At 52.2% G+C, this 18678-nt stretch overlaps 1 protein-coding gene across 1 annotated transcript; it reads left to right on the top strand.

The window, feature by feature from the left end:
• Positions 1-11724: 11724 nt before the first annotated feature.
• Positions 11725-18310, top strand: LOC139604605 (serine/threonine-protein kinase PAK 3-like). The gene is made up of 8 exons (XM_071455725.1): positions 11725-11861; positions 12140-12472; positions 12882-13143; positions 14861-14927; positions 15641-15689; positions 16450-16562; positions 17219-17336; positions 18036-18310. Exons 1-8 carry the CDS (start codon positions 11769-11771, stop codon positions 18249-18251), a joined length of 1251 nt encoding a protein of 416 aa, XP_071311826.1. The 5' UTR covers positions 11725-11768; the 3' UTR covers positions 18252-18310.
• The last annotated feature ends 368 nt before the right edge of the window (positions 18311-18678 follow it).

The following is an 18678-nucleotide window of genomic DNA, read 5'->3' as shown; positions in this document are numbered from 1 at the left end:
TGCATGACCGCCAGCCACCATCAGTGCTCACACCAGAGGCTGGATATTCTGAAGCTGTAAGTGCCAGTTGTGTGGGGTGCTGTCTTTAGTGCAAGGCAGAGCTGCAAGTTTTGCAGCAGCCAGCACTTTGCTGTTGCTGGCTGAGGATGCTGGGTGCCGGAGTCCTGCCAGGAGCTCGGCATTTCCTCCAGGCAGCGACCAACGCACTTGGCCTCTGACCTGTCACCTTGAGGCAGCCCAGGGTTGGTGCTTCTGGGAGAGCATCTGGCTGCTTGACTCAGGGCAGCTCTATCTCTTGGCTTCTGCAGTGCTATGGCCAGGGGCAAAGGAGGTAGTGCTGGAGGCGGCAGGCCTTGGTTTGCTTGTTTTCCCTGTTTGGAAAGGAGTGCTTGGCTTGGGAAAGCAATCTGCACTTTCCTTGAGTAGTTCTTCACTTGTACAGTCTCTTTTGGGCCAGCTGTCTTTTGGCTTTTGATAAGCTGCAAGGGGAGGATTGTGTGGTCCATGCAGCTGTGGGGGGGCCACTCTTGTACCTCCTAGGCAAAGAAAGAAAGTGCGGAGTTGCCAAGCCTTCTTGTGAAGCCAAAAGCAGAAGCGGCCAGTTTCTGTCGATGCATCTTTTGCTGCAGTCTGCAGCTTTGGCAAATGCCTTGGAGCCTGCAGTGGGGGTGAAGCTGCAAGTCCTTGAGCGCTGTCTTGTGTTGCTGGGAAGAGGAAGGCCATCTTGCAATGGTGCCTGCTGTATCTGAAGTGACATGGGCAGTTTTGTGGCGGGGGAGCTGCGTGCGCCAAAAGGACGCAGGGCTGGCGGCCTTGAGCTGCTGAAGATGAGGCAGCCTGTGGCCAGGTGGCCAAGAAGGCCAAGGGCCTGGTGGCCTGTGTCAGCAGCAGTGGGGCAGCAGGAGCAGGGCAGCGAGCGTGGCCCTGTGCTGGGCAGCGCTGCGGCCACCGCTGCAGTGCTGGGTGCACTTGTGGGCCCCTGGGCAGCAGAAATTCCTTGAGGGGCTGCAGCGCGTGCACAGAAGGACAGGGGAGCTGGGCAAGGGCGTGTAGCACAAGGCCCGTGAGGAGGTGCTGAGGGAGCTTTTGCCTGGACAATGGGAGGCTCTTGAGGGACCTTCAGGCAGACGTCCATCCATCCCTGCGTGACAGTGCTCAGCACGAGGGCTGTTTCACCGCCAAACATCCCCTCACTGCATCCTAGGCCTTTAGTCACTGGAGGGGGTGACCTTTCCATCTTGTGCTTTGTTGGCTGGTAGTTTTGTTAAGAAGAGAAGGCCTGTTCATTTTCCTTTTTGCAGCAAGCAAAGATGCTTCTGGACAACGTTTTCTGCCCCTTTTTCAGCCCTGGCTGGGATTGTGATCCAGTTTCAGTTTTCTACGTCTGCAGCAGCAGGAGCCAAGGCGTTGCTGTCGCTTTCCTACTTTTGCATTTCAGTGCTTTCAAGCACTTAAAGCTCCCTTCTGCCAGACAACCTTCTTGCTGATAGCAGCCAGGGAGGAAAATCAACTTCATATCCATCTAGAGTGCTGCTGAATTGGCCCATTTGAATTTGGTAGCTGTGAATTAGAAGCCCTCTGTCACCATGAAATGTTACGATTTTTCCTTAGTAGGTGTGGCGGTAGATGTGAAAAGAAATGAGATTCTACATGATAGGAAATGGCCTGTCCCTCATGCTCCTCTCTTCTGACAGATGACAGAAGCAAAAGCCGTCTCTCCCCTGGCTCCCGCTGCTCCTGGACAAGAAGCCAAAGAGGAGCAGGCTGAGCTGCATGACCGCCAGCCTCCATCAGTGCTCACACCAGAGGCTGGATATTCTGAGGCCGTAAGTGCCAGTTGTGTGTGGTGCTGTCTTTAGTGCAAGGCAGAGCTGCAAGTTTTGCAGCAGCCAGCACTTTGCTGTGTCTGGCTGAGGATGCTGGGTGCCAGAGTCCTGCCAGGAGCTCGGCATTTCCTCCAGGCAGCGACCAACGCACTTGGCCTCTGACCTGTCACCTTGAGGCAGCCCAGGGCTGGTGCTTCTGGGAGAGCATCTGGCTGCTTGACTCAGGGCAGCTCTATCTCTTGGCTTCTGCAGTGCTATGGCCAAGGGCAAAGGAGGTAGTGCTGGAGGTGGCAGGCCTTGGTTTGTTTGTTTTCCCTGTTTGGAAAGGTGTGCTTGGCTTGGCAAAGCGGTCTGCACTTTCCTTGAGTAGTTCTTCACTTGTACAGTCTCTTTTGGGCCAGCTGTCTTTTGGCTTTTGATAAGCTGCAAGGGGAGGATTGTGTGGTCCATGCAGCTGTGGGGGGGCCACTCTTGTCCCTCCTAGGCAAAGAAAGAAAGTGTGGAGTTGCCTAGCCTTCTTGTGAAGCCAAAAGCAGAAGCGGCCAGTTTCTGTCGATGCATCTTTTGCTGCAGTCTGCAGCTTTGGCAAATGCCTTGGAGCCTGCAGTGGGAGTGAAGCTGAGAGTCCTTGAGCACTGTCTTGTGTTGCTGGGAAGAGGAAGGCCATCTTGCAATGGCGCCTGCTGTATCTGAAGTGACATGGGCACTTTTGTGGGGGGGGAGCTGCGTGGGCCCAAGGGACGCAGGGCTGGCGGCCTTGAGCTGCTGAAGATGAGGCAGCCTGTGGCCAGGTGGCCAAGAAGGCCAAGGGCATGGTGGCCTGTGTCAGCAGCAGTGGGGCAGCAGGAGCAGGGCAGCGAGCGTGGCCCTGTGCTGGGCAGCGCTGCGGCCACCGCTGCAGTGCTGGGTGCACTTGTAGGCCCCTGGGCAGCAGAAAGTCCTTGAGGGGCTGCAGCGCGTGCACAGAAGGACAGGGGAGCTGGGCAAGGGCGTGTAGCACAAGGCCCGTGAGGAGGTGCTGAGGGAGCTTTTGCCTGGACAATGGGAGGCTCTTGAGGGACCTTCAGGCAGACGTCCATCCATCCCTGCGTGACAGTGCTCAGCACGAGGGCTGTTTCACCGCCAAACATCCCCTCACTGCATCCTAGGCCTTTAGACACTGGAGGGGGTGACCTTTCCATCTTTTGCTTTGTTGGCTGGTAGTTTTGTTAAGAAGAGAAGGCCTGTTCATTTTCCTTTTTGCAGCAAGCAAAGATGCTTCTGGACAACGTTTCCTGCCCCTTTTTCAGCCCTGGCTGGGATTGTGATCCAGTTTCAGTTTTCTACGTCTGCAGCAGCAGGAGCCAAGGCGTTGCTGTCGCTTTCCTACTTTTGCATTTCAGTGCTTTCAAGCACTTAAAGCTCCCTTCTGCCAAGACAACCTTCTTGCTGATAGCAGCCAGGGAGGAAAATCAACTTCGTATCCATCTAGAGTGCTGCTGAATTGGCCCATTTGAATTTGGTAGCTGTGAATTCGAAGCCCTCTGTCACCATGAAATATGGACGATTTTTCCTTAGTAGGTGGTGGTAGATGTGAAAAGAGATGAGATTCTGCATGATAGGAAATGGCCTGTCCCTCATGCTCCTCTCTTCTGACAGATGACAGAAGCAAAAGCCGTCTCTGCCCTGGCTCCCGCTGCTCCTGGACAAGAAGCCAAAGAGGAGCAGGCTGAGCTGCATGACCGCCAGCCTCCATCAGTGCTCACACCAGAGGCTGGATATTCTGAAGCTGTAAGTGCCAGTTGTGTGGGGTGCTGTCTTTAGTGCAAGGCAGAGCTGCAAGTTTTGCAGCAGCCAGCACTTTGCTGTTGCTGGCTGAGGATGCTGGGTGCCGGAGTCCTGCCAGGAGCTCGGCATTTCCTCCAGGCAGCGACCAATGCACTTGGCCTCTGACCTGTCACCTTGAGGCAGCCCAGGGCTGGTGCTTCTGGGAGAGCATCTGGCTGCTTGACTCAGGGCAGCTCTATCTCTTGGCTTCTGCAGTGCTATGGCCAAGGGCAAAGCAGGTAGTGCTGGAGGCGGCAGGCCTTGGTTTGTTTGTTTTCCCTGTTTGGAAAGGTGTGCTTGGCTTGGCAAAGCGGTCTGCACTTTCCTTGAGTAGTTCTTCACTTGTACAGTCTCTTTTGGGCCAGCTGTCTTTTGGCTTTTGATAAGCTGCAAGGGGAGGATTGTGTGGTCCATGCAGCTGTGGGGGGGCCACTCTTGTCCCTCCTAGGCAAAGAAAGAAAGTGTGGAGTTGCCTAGCCTTCTTGTGAAGCCAAAAGCAGAAGCGGCCAGTTTCTGTCGATGCATCTTTTGCTGCAGTCTGCAGCTTTGGCAAATGCCTTGGAGCCTGCAGTGGGGGTGAAGCTGCAAGTCCTTGAGCACTGTCTTGTGTTGCTGGGAAGAGGAAGGCCATCTTGCAATGGCGCCTGCTGTATCTGAAGTGACATGGGCACTTTTGTGGGGGGGGAGCTGCGTGGGCCCAAGGGACGCAGGGCTGGCGGCCTTGAGCTGCTGAAGATGAGGCAGCCTGTGGCCAGGTGGCCAAGAAGGCCAAGGGCATGGTGGCCTGTGTCAGCAGCAGTGGGGCAGCAGGAGCAGGGCAGCGAGCGTGGCCCTGTGCTGGGCAGCGCTGCGGCCACCGCTGCAGTGCTGGGTGCACTTGTGGGCCCCTGGGCAGCAGAAAGTCCTTGAGGGGCTGCAGCGCGTGCACAGAAGGACAGGGGAGCTGGGCAAGGGCGTGTAGCACAAGGCCCGTGAGGAGGTGCTGAGGGAGCTTTTGCCTGGACAATGGGAGGCACTTGAGGGACCTTCAGGCAGACGTCCATCCATCCCTGCATGACAGTGCTCAGCACGAGGGCTGTTTCACCGCCAAACATCCCCTCACTGCATCCTAGGCCTTTAGACACTGGAGGGGGTGACCTTTCCATCTTGTGCTTTGTTGGCTGGTAGTTTTGTTAAGAAGAGAAGGCCTGTTCATTTTCATTTTTGCAGCAAGCAAAGATGCTTCTGGACAACGTTTTCTGCCCCTTTTTCAGCCCTGGCTGGGATTGTGATCCAGTTTCAGTTTTCTACGTCTGCAGCAGCAGGTGCCAAGGCGTTGCTGTCGCTTTCCTACTTTTGCATTTCAGTGCTTTCAAGCACTTAAAGCTCCCTTCTGCCAAGACAACCTTCTTGCTGATAGCAGCCAGGGAGGAAAATCAATTTTGTATCCATCTAGAGTGCTGCTGAATTGGCCCATTTGAATTTGGTAGCTGTGAATTAGAAGCCCTCTGTCACCATGAAATATGGACGATTTTTCCTTAGTAGGTGGTGGTAGATGTGAAAAGAGATGAGATTCTGCATGATAGGAAATGGCCTGTCCCTCATGCTCCTCTCTTCTGACAGATGACAGAAGCAAAAGCCGTCTCTCCCCTGGCTCCCGCTGCTCCTGGACAAGAAGCCAAAGAGGAGCAGGCTGAGCTGCATGACCGCCAGCCTCCATCAGTGCTCACACCAGAGGCTGGATATTCTGAAGCTGTAAGTGCCAGTTGTGTGGGGTGCTGTCTTTAGTGCAAGGCAGAGCTGCAAGTTTTGCAGCAGCCAGCACTTTGCTGTTGCTGGCTGAGGATGCTGGGTGCCGGAGTCCTGCCAGGAGCTCGGCATTTCCTCCAGGCAGCGACCAACGCACTTGGCCTCTGACCTGTCACCTTGAGGCAGCCCAGGGTTGGTGCTTCTGGGAGAGCATCTGGCTGCTTGACTCAGGGCAGCTCTATCTCTTGGCTTCTGCAGTGCTATGGCCAGGGGCAAAGGAGGTAGTGCTGGAGGCGGCAGGCCTTGGTTTGCTTGTTTTCCCTGTTTGGAAAGGAGTGCTTGGCTTGGGAAAGCAATCTGCACTTTCTTTGAGTAGTTCTTCACTTGTACAGTCTCTTTTGGGCCAGCTGTCTTTTGGCTTTTGATAAGCTGCAAGGGGAGGATTGTGTGGTCCATGCAGCTGTGGGGGGGCCACTCTTGTCCCTCCTAGGCAAAGAAAGAAAGTGCGGAGTTGCCAAGCCTTCTTGTGAAGCCAAAAGCAGAAGCGGCCAGTTTCTGTCGATGCATCTTTTGCTGCAGTCTGCAGCTTTGGCAAATGCCTTGGAGCCTGCAGTGGGGGTGAAGCTGCAAGTCCTTGAGCGCTGTCTTGTGTTGCTGGGAAGAGGAAGGCCATCTTGCAATGGTGCCTGCTGTATCTGAAGTGACATGGGCAGTTTTGTGGCGGGGGAGCTGCGTGCGCCAAAAGGACGCAGGGCTGGCGGCCTTGAGCTGCTGAAGATGAGGCAGCCTGTGGCCAGGTGGCCAAGAAGGCCAAGGGCCTGTTGGCCTGTGTCAGCAGCAGTGGGGCAGCAGGAGCAGGGCAGCGAGCGTGGCCCTGTGCTGGGCAGCGCTGCGGCCACCGCTGCAGTGCTGGGTGCACTTGTGGGCCCCTGGGCAGCAGAAATTCCTTGAGGGGCTGCAGCGCGTGCACAGAAGGACAGGGGAGCTGGGCAAGGGCGTGTAGCACAAGGCCCGTGAGGAGGTGCTGAGGGAGCTTTTGCCTGGACAATGGGAGGCACTTGAGGGACCTTCAGGCAGACGTCCATCCATCCCTGCGTGACAGTGCTCAGCACAAGGGCTGTTTCACCGCCAAACATCCCCTCACTGCATCCTAGGCCTTTAGACACTGGAGGGGGTGACCTTTCCATCTTGTGCTTTGTTGGCTGGTAGTTTTGTTAAGAAGAGAAGGCCTGTTCATTTTCCTTTTTGCAGCAAGCAAAGATGCTTCTGGACAACGTTTCCTGCCCCTTTTTCAGCCCTGGCTGGGATTGTGATCCAGTTTCAGTTTTCTACGTCTGCAGCAGCAGGAGCCAAGGCGTTGCTGTCGCTTTCCTACTTTTGCATTTCAGTGCTTTCAAGCACTTAAAGCTCCCTTCTGCCAAGACAACCTTCTTGCTGATAGCAGCCAGGGAGGAAAATCAACTTTGTATCCATCTAGAGTGCTGCTGAATTGGCCCATTTGAATTTGGTAGCTGTGAATTAGAAGCCCTCTGTCACCATGAAATATGGACGATTTTTCCTTAGTAGGTGGTGGTAGATGTGAAAAGAGATGAGATTCTGCATGATAGGAAATGGCCTGTCCCTCATGCTCCTCTCTTCTGACAGATGACAGAAGCAAAAGCCGTCTCTGCCCTGGCTCCCGCTGCTCCTGGACAAGAAGCCAAAGAGGAGCAGGCTGAGCTGCATGACCGCCAGCCACCATCAGTGCTCACACCAGAGGCTGGATATTCTGAAGCTGTAAGTGCCAGTTGTGTGGGGTGCTGTCTTTAGTGCAAGGCAGAGCTGCAAGTTTTGCAGCAGCCAGCACTTTGCTGTTGCTGGCTGAGGATGCTGGGTGCCGGAGTCCTGCCAGGAGCTCGGCATTTCCTCCAGGCAGCGACCAACGCACTTGGCCTCTGACCTGTCACCTTGAGGCAGCCCAGGGTTGGTGCTTCTGGGAGAGCATCTGGCTGCTTGACTCAGGGCAGCTCTATCTCTTGGCTTCTGCAGTGCTATGGCCAGGGGCAAAGGAGGTAGTGCTGGAGGCGGCAGGCCTTGGTTTGCTTGTTTTCCCTGTTTGGAAAGGAGTGCTTGGCTTGGGAAAGCAATCTGCACTTTCCTTGAGTAGTTCTTCACTTGTACAGTCTCTTTTGGGCCAGCTGTCTTTTGGCTTTTGATAAGCTGCAAGGGGAGGATTGTGTGGTCCATGCAGCTGTGGGGGGGCCACTCTTGTACCTCCTAGGCAAAGAAAGAAAGTGCGGAGTTGCCAAGCCTTCTTGTGAAGCCAAAAGCAGAAGCGGCCAGTTTCTGTCGATGCATCTTTTGCTGCAGTCTGCAGCTTTGGCAAATGCCTTGGAGCCTGCAGTGGGGGTGAAGCTGCAAGTCCTTGAGCGCTGTCTTGTGTTGCTGGGAAGAGGAAGGCCATCTTGCAATGGTGCCTGCTGTATCTGAAGTGACATGGGCACTTTTGTGGCGGGGGAGCTGCGTGCGCCAAAAGGACGCAGGGCTGGCGGCCTTGAGCTGCTGAAGATGAGGCAGCCTGTGGCCAGGTGGCCAAGAAGGCCAAGGGCCTGGTGGCCTGTGTCAGCAGCAGTGGGGCAGCAGGAGCAGGGCAGCGAGCGTGGCCCTGTGCTGGGCAGCGCTGCGGCCACCGCTGCAGTGCTGGGTGCACTTGTGGGCCCCTGGGCAGCAGAAATTCCTTGAGGGGCTGCAGCGCGTGCACAGAAGGACAGGGGAGCTGGGCAAGGGCGTGTAGCACAAGGCCCGTGAGGAGGTGCTGAGGGAGCTTTTGCCTGGACAATGGGAGGCTCTTGAGGGACCTTCAGGCAGACGTCCATCCATCCCTGCGTGACAGTGCTCAGCACAAGGGCTGTTTCACCGCCAAACATCCCCTCACTGCATCCTAGGCCTTTAGACACTGGAGGGGGTGACCTTTCCATCTTGTGCTTTGTTGGCTGGTAGTTTTGTTAAGAAGAGAAGGCCTGTTCATTTTCCTTTTTGCAGCAAGCAAAGATGCTTCTGGACAACGTTTCCTGCCCCTTTTTCAGCCCTGGCTGGGATTGTGATCCAGTTTCAGTTTTCTACGTCTGCAGCAGCAGGAGCCAAGGCGTTGCTGTCGCTTTCCTACTTTTGCATTTCAGTGCTTTCAAGCACTTAAAGCTCCCTTCTGCCAGACAACCTTCTTGCTGATAGCAGCCAGGGAGGAAAATCAACTTCATATCCATCTAGAGTGCTGCTGAATTGGCCCATTTGAATTTGGTAGCTGTGAATTAGAAGCCCTCTGTCACCATGAAATGTTACGATTTTTCCTTAGTAGGTGTGGCGGTAGATGTGAAAAGAAATGAGATTCTACATGATAGGAAATGGCCTGTCCCTCATGCTCCTCTCTTCTGACAGATGACAGAAGCAAAAGCCGTCTCTCCCCTGGCTCCCGCTGCTCCTGGACAAGAAGCCAAAGAGGAGCAGGCTGAGCTGCATGACCGCCAGCCTCCATCAGTGCTCACACCAGAGGCTGGATATTCTGAGGCCGTAAGTGCCAGTTGTGTGTGGTGCTGTCTTTAGTGCAAGGCAGAGCTGCAAGTTTTGCAGCAGCCAGCACTTTGCTGTGTCTGGCTGAGGATGCTGGGTGCCAGAGTCCTGCCAGGAGCTCGGCATTTCCTCCAGGCAGCGACCAACGCACTTGGCCTCTGACCTGTCACCTTGAGGCAGCCCAGGGCTGGTGCTTCTGGGAGAGCATCTGGCTGCTTGACTCAGGGCAGCTCTATCTCTTGGCTTCTGCAGTGCTATGGCCAAGGGCAAAGGAGGTAGTGCTGGAGGTGGCAGGCCTTGGTTTGTTTGTTTTCCCTGTTTGGAAAGGTGTGCTTGGCTTGGCAAAGCGGTCTGCACTTTCTTTGAGTAGTTCTTCACTTGTACAGTCTCTTTTGGGCCAGCTGTCTTTTGGCTTTTGATAAGCTGCAAGGGGAGGATTGTGTGGTCCATGCAGCTGTGGGGGGGCCACTCTTGTCCCTCCTAGGCAAAGAAAGAAAGTGCGGAGTTGCCAAGCCTTCTTGTGAAGCCAAAAGCAGAAGCGGCCAGTTCCTGTAGATGCATCTTTTGCTGCAGTCTGCAGCTTTGGCAAATGCCTTGGAGCCTGCAGTGGGGGTGAAGCTGCAAGTCCTTGAGCGCTGTCTTGTGTTGCTGGGAAGAGGAAGGCCATCTTGCAATGGTGCCTGCTGTATCTGAAGTGACATGGGCACTTTTGTGGGGGGGGAGCTGCGTGGGCCCAAGGGACGCAGGGCTGGCGGCCTTGAGCTGCTGAAGATGAGGCAGCCTGTGGCCAGGTGGCCAAGAAGGCCAAGGGCATGGTGGCCTGTGTCAGCAGCAGTGGGGCAGCAGGAGCAGGGCAGCGAGCGTGGCCCTGTGCTGGGCAGCGCTGCGGCCACCGCTGCAGTGCTGGGTGCACTTGTGGGCCCCTGGGCAGCAGAAATTCCTTGAGGGGCTGCAGCACGTGCACAGAAGGACAGGGGAGCTGGGCAAGGGCGTGTAGCACAAGGCCCGTGAGGAGGTGCTGAGGGAGCTTTTGCCGGGACAGTGGGAGGCTCTTGAGGGATCTTTAGCATCTCCTGAATGCACCCAAATACTAGGCACTTTTCTACTTTAATATCCCCGCCTCGTTTTTCTTGGTTTTTTTTTTTTTTTTTGTTTACTTGTAGGAAGAGGCCTCTTCATTTTCTTTTTCTTTCAACTATGGTTCTTTTCTTCATTTTCTTCTGCTTTTTTACTGCACTGGTATTCGGTCTATTTTAATTTTAATTTTCAATGTGTCTCTTCTGCTGAATGTAGTATTTTTGCATGAGAACACATCATTCTGTGCCAGGACCTTTGAACAGAAGGAGCTGTTGTGGTTCTAGGCCAGGCAGTACAGCCTTACAAATCAATTTGATCTTAGCAGTGTCTGTTCCTTTTTGCAGCCCAGGCATTCAGTGTGTGTTGTGTTTGGGAATTGAGCAGGACATCAATGCCCTTGCATTCCAGCTGCTCCTCAGAGATCACAGGAGCTGGGAGGGCCTGGGCTGCATTTCTGATTCCAGCCACTTTATCACCATCAGTGTGGTCATGTTCAAGAGAAGAACTTGCCTGAGCACAGATGCACAAAGAGTGCAGTTCCCAGTGCAATGCCCTGGGTTTGATCCCTTTCCATAAGGACCTACACGCTCCAGATTCCCCAAGAGTGTGGTTTATTGAGGAACAGGATTGCTGCTGATCAGGGCAATGGCTAACCTGTGTTGATGTGTGCAGCAACAGAGAGGACAGTAAAGTGGGATCATAGTAGTGAGATCTATCTATCTCTCTATCTATCTATGTGTCTATCTATCTAATCTATCTATCTATGTAACATTTACATAATTGAGTCTTCCTGGCTCTGGTCCAAGGCAGTTGGAGGTGCAAAGCTCACCTAAAGCATCCCTCTCAGGAGAGGATTAGAGACATGTTCCCTCCACCGATTCTGGGCAGGCAGAGATGTTTCCCCCTCCAAATATGTTGGTTTTTCCCTTTAGAGTTGTTTTCCTCCTCCAGCCTCTTGTGCCCTGAAGTTGTCAGTTAATTCTTTTAATTTCTGCCTGTCCTAGAGAGGTGCAACAATTCCATGTTTAGGTGGTGTTTGGTGACTCTGGTCATACATGCCATGCCATACATGACACATGGTTTCCTTCACTGGCATCCCCAGGGCTGTGTCAGTGCTTTTGTTAAGGGGGCCTTAGGAGAGTGTCTGTTTCTGCTGCTCAGAATTCTCAGCTGACAAAAGAGGGAGAAGAAACACCTTGGTCCTCCTCCATATACTGAGGTGGCCATAGAGGCTCTGTGATGTCCATCAGAGATCTTTGCCAGCATCCTTATCTCCTGAATGACCCGGTGACTTCTAACAAGAGTGTAGATGCCAGGAAGGAGGAATGCTGGTACAGGCCTGAAATGAACTTGAACTCCAGAAGTGTCTCTCACAAGGAGTGAGCTCACCCAGGAAGCCACCTGCAGAGGCAGGATGAAGAAGTGGGAGAAGGCGGGGTGTCAGTCACTACTGAAAGACAAACAGGACATGGCAGAAGCAGAGGGAGGCCCTCAGCAGACCCTTGAGAAATGCCACACCTTCCCTGTCAGCTGCCTGAGAGGCTGTTGGAGCTTCAATCCCAGATGGACCCTGATTGTAGGGCCAGGGTCACTTTGGAATCTGTGCCTCCCCTCAAACAGAGAATGACCCAGCAGAGCAGCAGCACAGTGCTTTGGGAACATGTGAGCCCAGCAGTCTTTGAGTCTTGGCCCACAAAGGTCGTACGGGAAGTTAAAACCCATCTTCTCTTGCTTTCTGTGCAGGTGCTTCTAGAGAAAGAGCAGGAGCAGATTGCTTCAACAGAGATGCCATGGCAGACTCAGGGAGAGCTGTTCCCAGCGCGAGAGCAGGAAGAGCAGCTCAGGCAGCAGGTGGAAGAGCCACAGGAGAATGGCCAGGTAAGCCTGACTGGCCAGGGGACAGAGGGAAGGGCAGGAAGAGGGGCATAAAACCAGAGCTCTTGGGACCGAGGAGGCCAGGAGTCCCACAGGCACTGGAAGCACAGAGCCTTGGAAGCTGCAGAGATCAGCCCTGGGACAGAAGGGTTTCATTGGAAGCAGATGTGGGTAGGGAAGTAGAAAGAAGTGGCTGAATAAATGTGATTTTGAGGCTGCAAGAGGAAAAAGCTGAGCCTGATGGCAGCTCCCAGTCACTTGCTCTGCATTTGTGTGTACAGAAGATCCAGGCAGAGCCACAAGCAGAGCTGCCCGAAGCTCAGAGTGACATCGTGGCAGTAAAGAGAAAGAACAAAGAAGACATGAGAAGAATTCAAGAGGAGAATCTCCATCAGCAGAGGGGCGATCAACAAAATCAGGTGAGTGAAAGAGTGGCAGGCACTCCACTCATGAAACATCCTCTCTCTTGTTTTTTAGAGAAGATGAAGGAACAGCTGGATGCAGAGCTTCAGACAGCTCACAGTATGGTCAAGGCAAGGCAAAAGAGGCTGGAGGAAGAAATGAAAATCATCAGAGAGAAACTTAATTGCTTCCGTCAGTCTCTGCAAAAGCAAGTGAGTGAAAGAGGGATGCAGTCACTGCAGTCACCAAGCTGGTGGTTTCTGCCTTTCTTGCCTTTCCACTCAGAGCAGCAGGGAGTGGGGTGATGCCTCTGAGTGCCGTCCTGCCGTAGTGTGTATCACAGTCACTCTGAAGGACATTTCCTGGTGTGCTGATTCTCCACTGCTGCCCTTGACAGGGAAACTTGTCCTTTGGCCTTTTGGCCAGCAGTCATCCAAATTGATTCCTGCTCTCCTTGTTTCTTGAGGTCTTTTTGCAGTGGAACGTGGTGACCCAGCTGGAGGATTGGAACAAGCTGTCTGTATCCCTTGTCAGTCTGTTCTTTGCCTTTCCTCACAGTCGATGACTCCTGGCTGACAGGGACAAGCTGGACTCTGACTGCTTTGTTCTGTTTGACTTGAGGTGCGAGTGTTGACATCTCACTGGGCAGCCTGCGAAGACTTCCAGCGAATGTCTGGCAATGAAGGACCCCAAGTTTGCCATGAGGCACAGGAACAGTGCCCACCAGAAAGGCTCCAGGTGCAGCACGTCATGGGCTCTGAACCTGCTGCCGCAGCAGCATCACCTCGAGGAAGCCTTACTGCCAAACCTGGAAACTCAAGCTTGGGCACTTCCTTCATGTCCCTGGAAAAGCAGACTGAGGAGAAGTACCTGGAGATGCTGGGTACGTCTGTGGTGTTTCTTGTCTGAGGGACAGTGTGTTGTGTGCAGGTGTCAGTAGAGCTGTACCAAATGCTCCTCCTGAGTTTGGTGTCACAGGGCCATTTAGGACTCCCCAGAGGAAGTGCTGTGCTCCGAGGCAGCGAGAGAGTGCTCTGGGTGTTCCTGCTGCCTCTGAGGGCACCTTGGACTGGCTTGGGTTTGCCTGAGCTTGCCTCTCTGCTAAAGGCTCAAGCAGGGATTCTTCTTGGATCAGCAGAAGGCTGTGACCTAGCAAATGATCTAGGCAAGTGCTGTGTGCTAGTGGCCACACTGAACAGAATTTTTAGCTTCCTAAATTCTCCTTTGTCTCCTGACTTCCAACCAGTCATCAGAGCAAAAAAACTTCACAGAAATAGACTGGCTTTGGAGTTTTGTCTTTTTGGTTGGGGATTTTTTTTTGGCCAGGGGGGTGGGGTTGTTTTTGTGTTGTTTATTTTTGGTGGGGGTTTTTTGTTGTGTTTTTCTCCATCCTGAAGGAGCCCTTCTGCCCCACGTCTTACTGATGTCATTTTTATGACTGTTACTGTTACCACTACTACATCTGCAGTTTATTTTCATGAGAATGCTATCTTTTTGTCAATAAGAGCTACTTTGAAAGAACATCAGGTTACAGGACAAATAGAGAGCACAAGGTGTTGTCCATGTGCCCCTGAAGAAAAAACAGATACTTTGATAACAACCTTTATTTAATCTTCTAGTTTTATGCTTATCAAGATGTGTCCAAGAGACACATCCAAGTGGCGTGATCAGATAAAAGTGTAATGCAGGCATTTCTCAGGAGAGAGCCTCCAGCCCAGCCATGCTCTATTCCCCAGATCCATGGCACTTTTCCATACCCGATTCCCACTCTTTCCCATGACTGTTAGAATCCTAGCCACTGGCCCAAGCCCTGCTCACATCAGTCTCTAGGAAAACACATCAAGTCCTTTGTGATTCTGCAGCACAGCCCAATCAATCTGCTTCTTCCCCAGAACAGCTGCCAGTGCTGTGCTCTCAGATAAGACCTGGTGGAGCTGAGACCAGAGCCCGGTGGATTCTGTGTCTACCATCATCTGTTGGGACAAAAAGGGCACTGATCCACGCCTCGGTGGGGCTGATCTCAAAGCCCATCCTCTTGTGTCCTGAATGGGGGCAACAGCTTGTACAGGGCTCAGGCTGCCTCTGCCTTCTTCCCACTGCTTGTCAGTGCTCATGCTTGGGCTTTGCCAGTCCTCTTGTGCTAGCTGCCCTGTCCCTGAGGGCTGGAGGGACTGCAGAGGCTGGAGCCTTCCTTAGCTGGGAGAGGGGCATCTTTCAGCTCAGCCTGCTCATAAAGGGTGAGGGTCCTGATGCTGAAAGGCCCGTTGGGATCAGTTATAGCATGAGCTGCTCTCGTTTACAAATGGGAAGGAATTCTTTTGGCAAACTGCTGAAAGGTGGGCAAGATGTCCTCCTCTCCTGGAAATGCATCTCCCTGTGCTTTCTTTCCTGTCAAGAGAACTCTTCAAAGGACTGTACAAAATCAGTCTCTGTGCCAGCCATCTGTACTGCAGGGCTGCCTGTCCTGTTGCTGTTGTGCTTGTTGTTACCCAGCTGACCACAAAGGGCTCAGAGCTCCAGACACTGGGGCTGCCTTTTGTATCTCCTGAAAGCTGGGATCTCTGCTTTAAAGTCAGCATCCTGCATTTTGTTTCCCTCAGGGAGAATGGTGAACCCCATTGAAAATCCTGTAATGAAATACACTGAGCTGGAATATATTGGCAGCGGGTGAGTCCAACCACAGTTACTTCTACATAACCATGGGCCAGGTGTATTTCTGGTGGAATGTCTATCCAGCGTGAAGTCAGGCCAGCTGCAAAGATGTTCACACACTGGGGATAGATTGTCCCATCTCTCAGTGCTGCTCAGAATTGGTGAGTGGGCTAAGAAGGCATTGTCAGAGATACTCCTTGCTGCCAAGGTCTTGCCTGCAGCAAGGAACAGGACCTTGAAGGTCTCCTTGTCTCTCAAGTGTAGGACAGCTCTGTGTTAATTTCTTTAGCATTTTTTGTATGTCTCAAAATCATACTGCCCCACTAATGAAAAAAGAAGAAACGTGCTTGCCTGAAAGAACAAGCTACGCCCTATCAATACTGTGAGATAACAGTTCCCGGGAACATTTCTTTCCCCTGGTTTGCAGAAGGAAACACTCTGTGGTCAGGATAGAAACTGCACAGTTTAGAAAGTGAAACCCAAGAAGAAAGTGAAGAAAATGAAGAAGAAAGTGAAACCCAACTTCCCTTTAGAAGTTGAACCCCAGTGCTTCAGGAACAGGCCCAGTGCCCATGCACTTGAGAGGAAAATGCATCATCTGCCTTCTGGCAGAGCCCTCCTGCATCCTGCAGGTTTTAGGCATTTACAGCACAGATCTCCTGTGTGGGCTGGCTTTCACTGCAAGATCTAAATTGCTTCTCCTTTCTCTGCTTCTGTTTTATTTCTAGGAGTTTTGGAGATGTTTGCAGAGCACTCGACAATGCCACAGGGAGAGAGGTAAATGTCAACAGCATCTGCAGTCTCTGCTGCTCTTGAGGGGCTTTCCCCTCTGGTGTGAGCTGTGGCTGGAGCTTTGGGCAGAGCTGTGCTGAAAAGGCACAAGAAGCACAGACTGCTGCCAGCCTGCAAAATACATCTGGGACTTTGTCCTCCTCAGCTGCCGGAAGGAAGGCACGGAGGGCAGCGGTTCCTTTCAGAGAAGGACGCGCTCGCTCGCTCTCCATTGCTAAAACAAAGGTGGTGCCTTCGGTGCTCTTTGGGGCTACAGCTTCAGAGTCCTGAATTCTCATTTCTGGCTGCCAGCAAATACATCTGAAAGTTCCTGGTAGTTCCTTAGCCACCTGCAGTGCTGCACTTGGGAACTGCACATAGGGAGAGATCTGCAAGGTGTCCCTAAAAGCCCTAAGCCCTGCCCATAGCCCAAGATGTACCCACAGAGTATTAAGGCATGGATTACTTCTTCTGAATCCCATCCAAAGCAGCAGAGATTGTGATCAGAGGTTTGTGGGTGATAGCTGAGACACCACTGTTACCAAGTGGTCAAGGCAAAATGTCAGTGGCCCCATGTGTCCTGTAACTGGCCCCCAAAGGAGCCCAGAAATGGGCTGTTGGAATGTCAGTTCCTAATTAGTGCAGTGCCTAATCACATGGAAGTTTGGCACAGCTCAGTTGTGTCATTGCAAAATCACTCGCTCCATGTGCGTTGTGGTCTCGTGCCACCAACTTCTCAAGTTACTGATTTTCAATGTCATTTTAGGTGGCCATAAAGATAATAAATCTTCAAGAACTGAGGAGGAAGGAACTAACCGTTAATGAAATCATGATCATGAAGAAGTGTAGGAGTCCCAATGTTGTGAATTATTTAGACAGGTGAGAGATCATGGTCTTATGCCATGGATGTGTGTTTACATACAGAAAACATGAGAGGTTAAAAACCCCCTTTGGTCAGTGGCAGAAAGTAGAGCTGGTAATTTTTATTTATTCATATTTCTCTACTCATCTCCAACGGATGAGAAGAGAGTGCATCTTGTCTGCAGGAGTCTTCCCTGGCACACCTAATTTGAAAATGATTCCAAAATTATTCAAAGCCTGGATCAGCTGTATCTTCCTAAGTCAATAGACTCTAAGTTCACTGCCTCGACATTTGTTTGGGGTTGATTTTTTAAAGTTTCTTAAGTGCTGATGAACCATCCTAAAGTGGATTTCCCTTGGATTGTTGCCCCTCTTTGCCATTGCTGTGCATGCCAGGAAGACTAGGTGCTTATTTCCAGAAACACCATGCCCGACAGGTTTTTTATCTGGGCTGTTTCTAAACTGCATTTTTCACTTGCTGGACATCTCCTTTTTCACAGCTGTGCCTTTCTCTTTGAGACTGCACAGATTGCAAACAATGCACAGCCACGAGGGAATATCTATTCCTTTGATTCTGTCCTTGTCACAAAGGCATCTGGAAATAAGAAACCTGGAAGCAAAAAATCAACCTAGCCATGCATGTTCATCTCCATGCCCTTGTTTCCTTCTTTCAGCTACTTTCTGGGCGAGGAACTCTTGCTGGTTATGGAGTACATGGATGGAGGCGCCCTGACCGATGTCATCAGCAAGACCTACCTGTCTGAAGATGAGATGGCAGCCATCAGCCGGGAGGTCAGCAATGCCATCTGTGTTTCCGAGGGCTTGGGCAGGATTGTCTGGGGAGCAGGGGCTCAGAGCTGGAGTGATTTCCTGTGCCAAGCTTTGTTTCTGTGTTGCTGCTATGCTATGGGCAAGTAAAAGCACCTGAAGTGAAAGGCCTGCCAGTGCCCCTGCACTCACTGTACTCAGTGCCAGTACTCTTATCTCCTCCGGTTGTATTCTCACTCTGCCTCATGTATTTGTATTTGCTGTTCTCCACTTTGCCTCTCTAAATGTTTGCCTGGAGTCTGTCTTCACTGCATTCCTTGCCTGTGAAAGTAGAGGTGCTGGTGGCAGGATTTGAAACAAGCAGCAAAGAAAAAAGAAAGAGACTCGTTTCTCTCAGTCCTCAGCTAAAAAGGACAGGAGTGCAGCCCAAATGTTCTTTGCTTCTGAGCACATGCACTGCAGCAGGAGTCATCCTGGCTGGTTTGCAGGGAACACTCTACAAGAGCAGATGCTGTTGCTCTTTCAAAAGCTGACATGCCTTTCCTCAGAAAGGTCCTGCTCTGCAAGTGTTGGAGCAGCAAGCTCTTCCTCTCAGTGGCACTGTGTTCTGCCATTACTCCCCATTCCCCTGGAGAGGGAATCTTTTAGATTCTTTGTTTCCTTTCTTGTGTGATGAAATCACATCACTCATTTTTGCCCTCCTGTTCCTGTTTTCTCTCTCAGTGCCTGCAAGGACTTTATTTTCTTCACTCAAAGCACGTGATCCATCGAGATGTGAAGAGCGAAAACATCCTTCTCAGAACCGACGGCTCTGTCAAGCTGGGTCAGTATATTCTTGGTCAGGTGCAGCATTCCAGGGATGTGGCTGTGGGGCTGCTTGGAGTGACAGCCAGCTCCCCAAAAATGCTGCTGGTGGCAGCGCAGGGACACCTGCTGTGAGCTGAGGGCACAGTTGCAACGTGCACAGAGGTAGGACAAGGAACAAGCAGGCAAGAGTGGCCTTGTTCTGTGTAGGTCCCTTCCAGAGGGAGGGAGCTACAAGTCTAAAGTTTCCAAAGAACAAAAGCCACTGCTGGAGACAGTGTAAAACATGGGGGGATTTTAAAAGTCGCCAATGCCAGGAGATTCAACAGCACATTTTCAAACTTCTACTGGGGAATTCTTTTGCTTGGTTTCCTAATTGCACAGAATCCAAATAAAACCAGTATTTTGCTTTCTCCTCAGCTGATTTTGGCCTCTCTGCTCAGCTCACCCCTGAGCAGAGCAGACTGTGCTCAGTAGCCGGGACTCCTTGGTGGATGGCGCCTGAAGTGGTGACAGGTCAACCATATGGCCCCAAAGTGGACATCTGGTCTTTTGGAATCGT

This window comes from Agelaius tricolor, unplaced genomic scaffold, assembly GCF_023055355.1.
Source record: "Agelaius tricolor isolate 1412-34295 unplaced genomic scaffold, bAgeTri1.0.p SCAF_53, whole genome shotgun sequence".
In the NCBI taxonomy this organism is placed as follows: domain Eukaryota; kingdom Metazoa; phylum Chordata; class Aves; order Passeriformes; family Icteridae; genus Agelaius; species Agelaius tricolor.
This window is presented reverse-complemented; position numbering and strand designations above follow the sequence as displayed.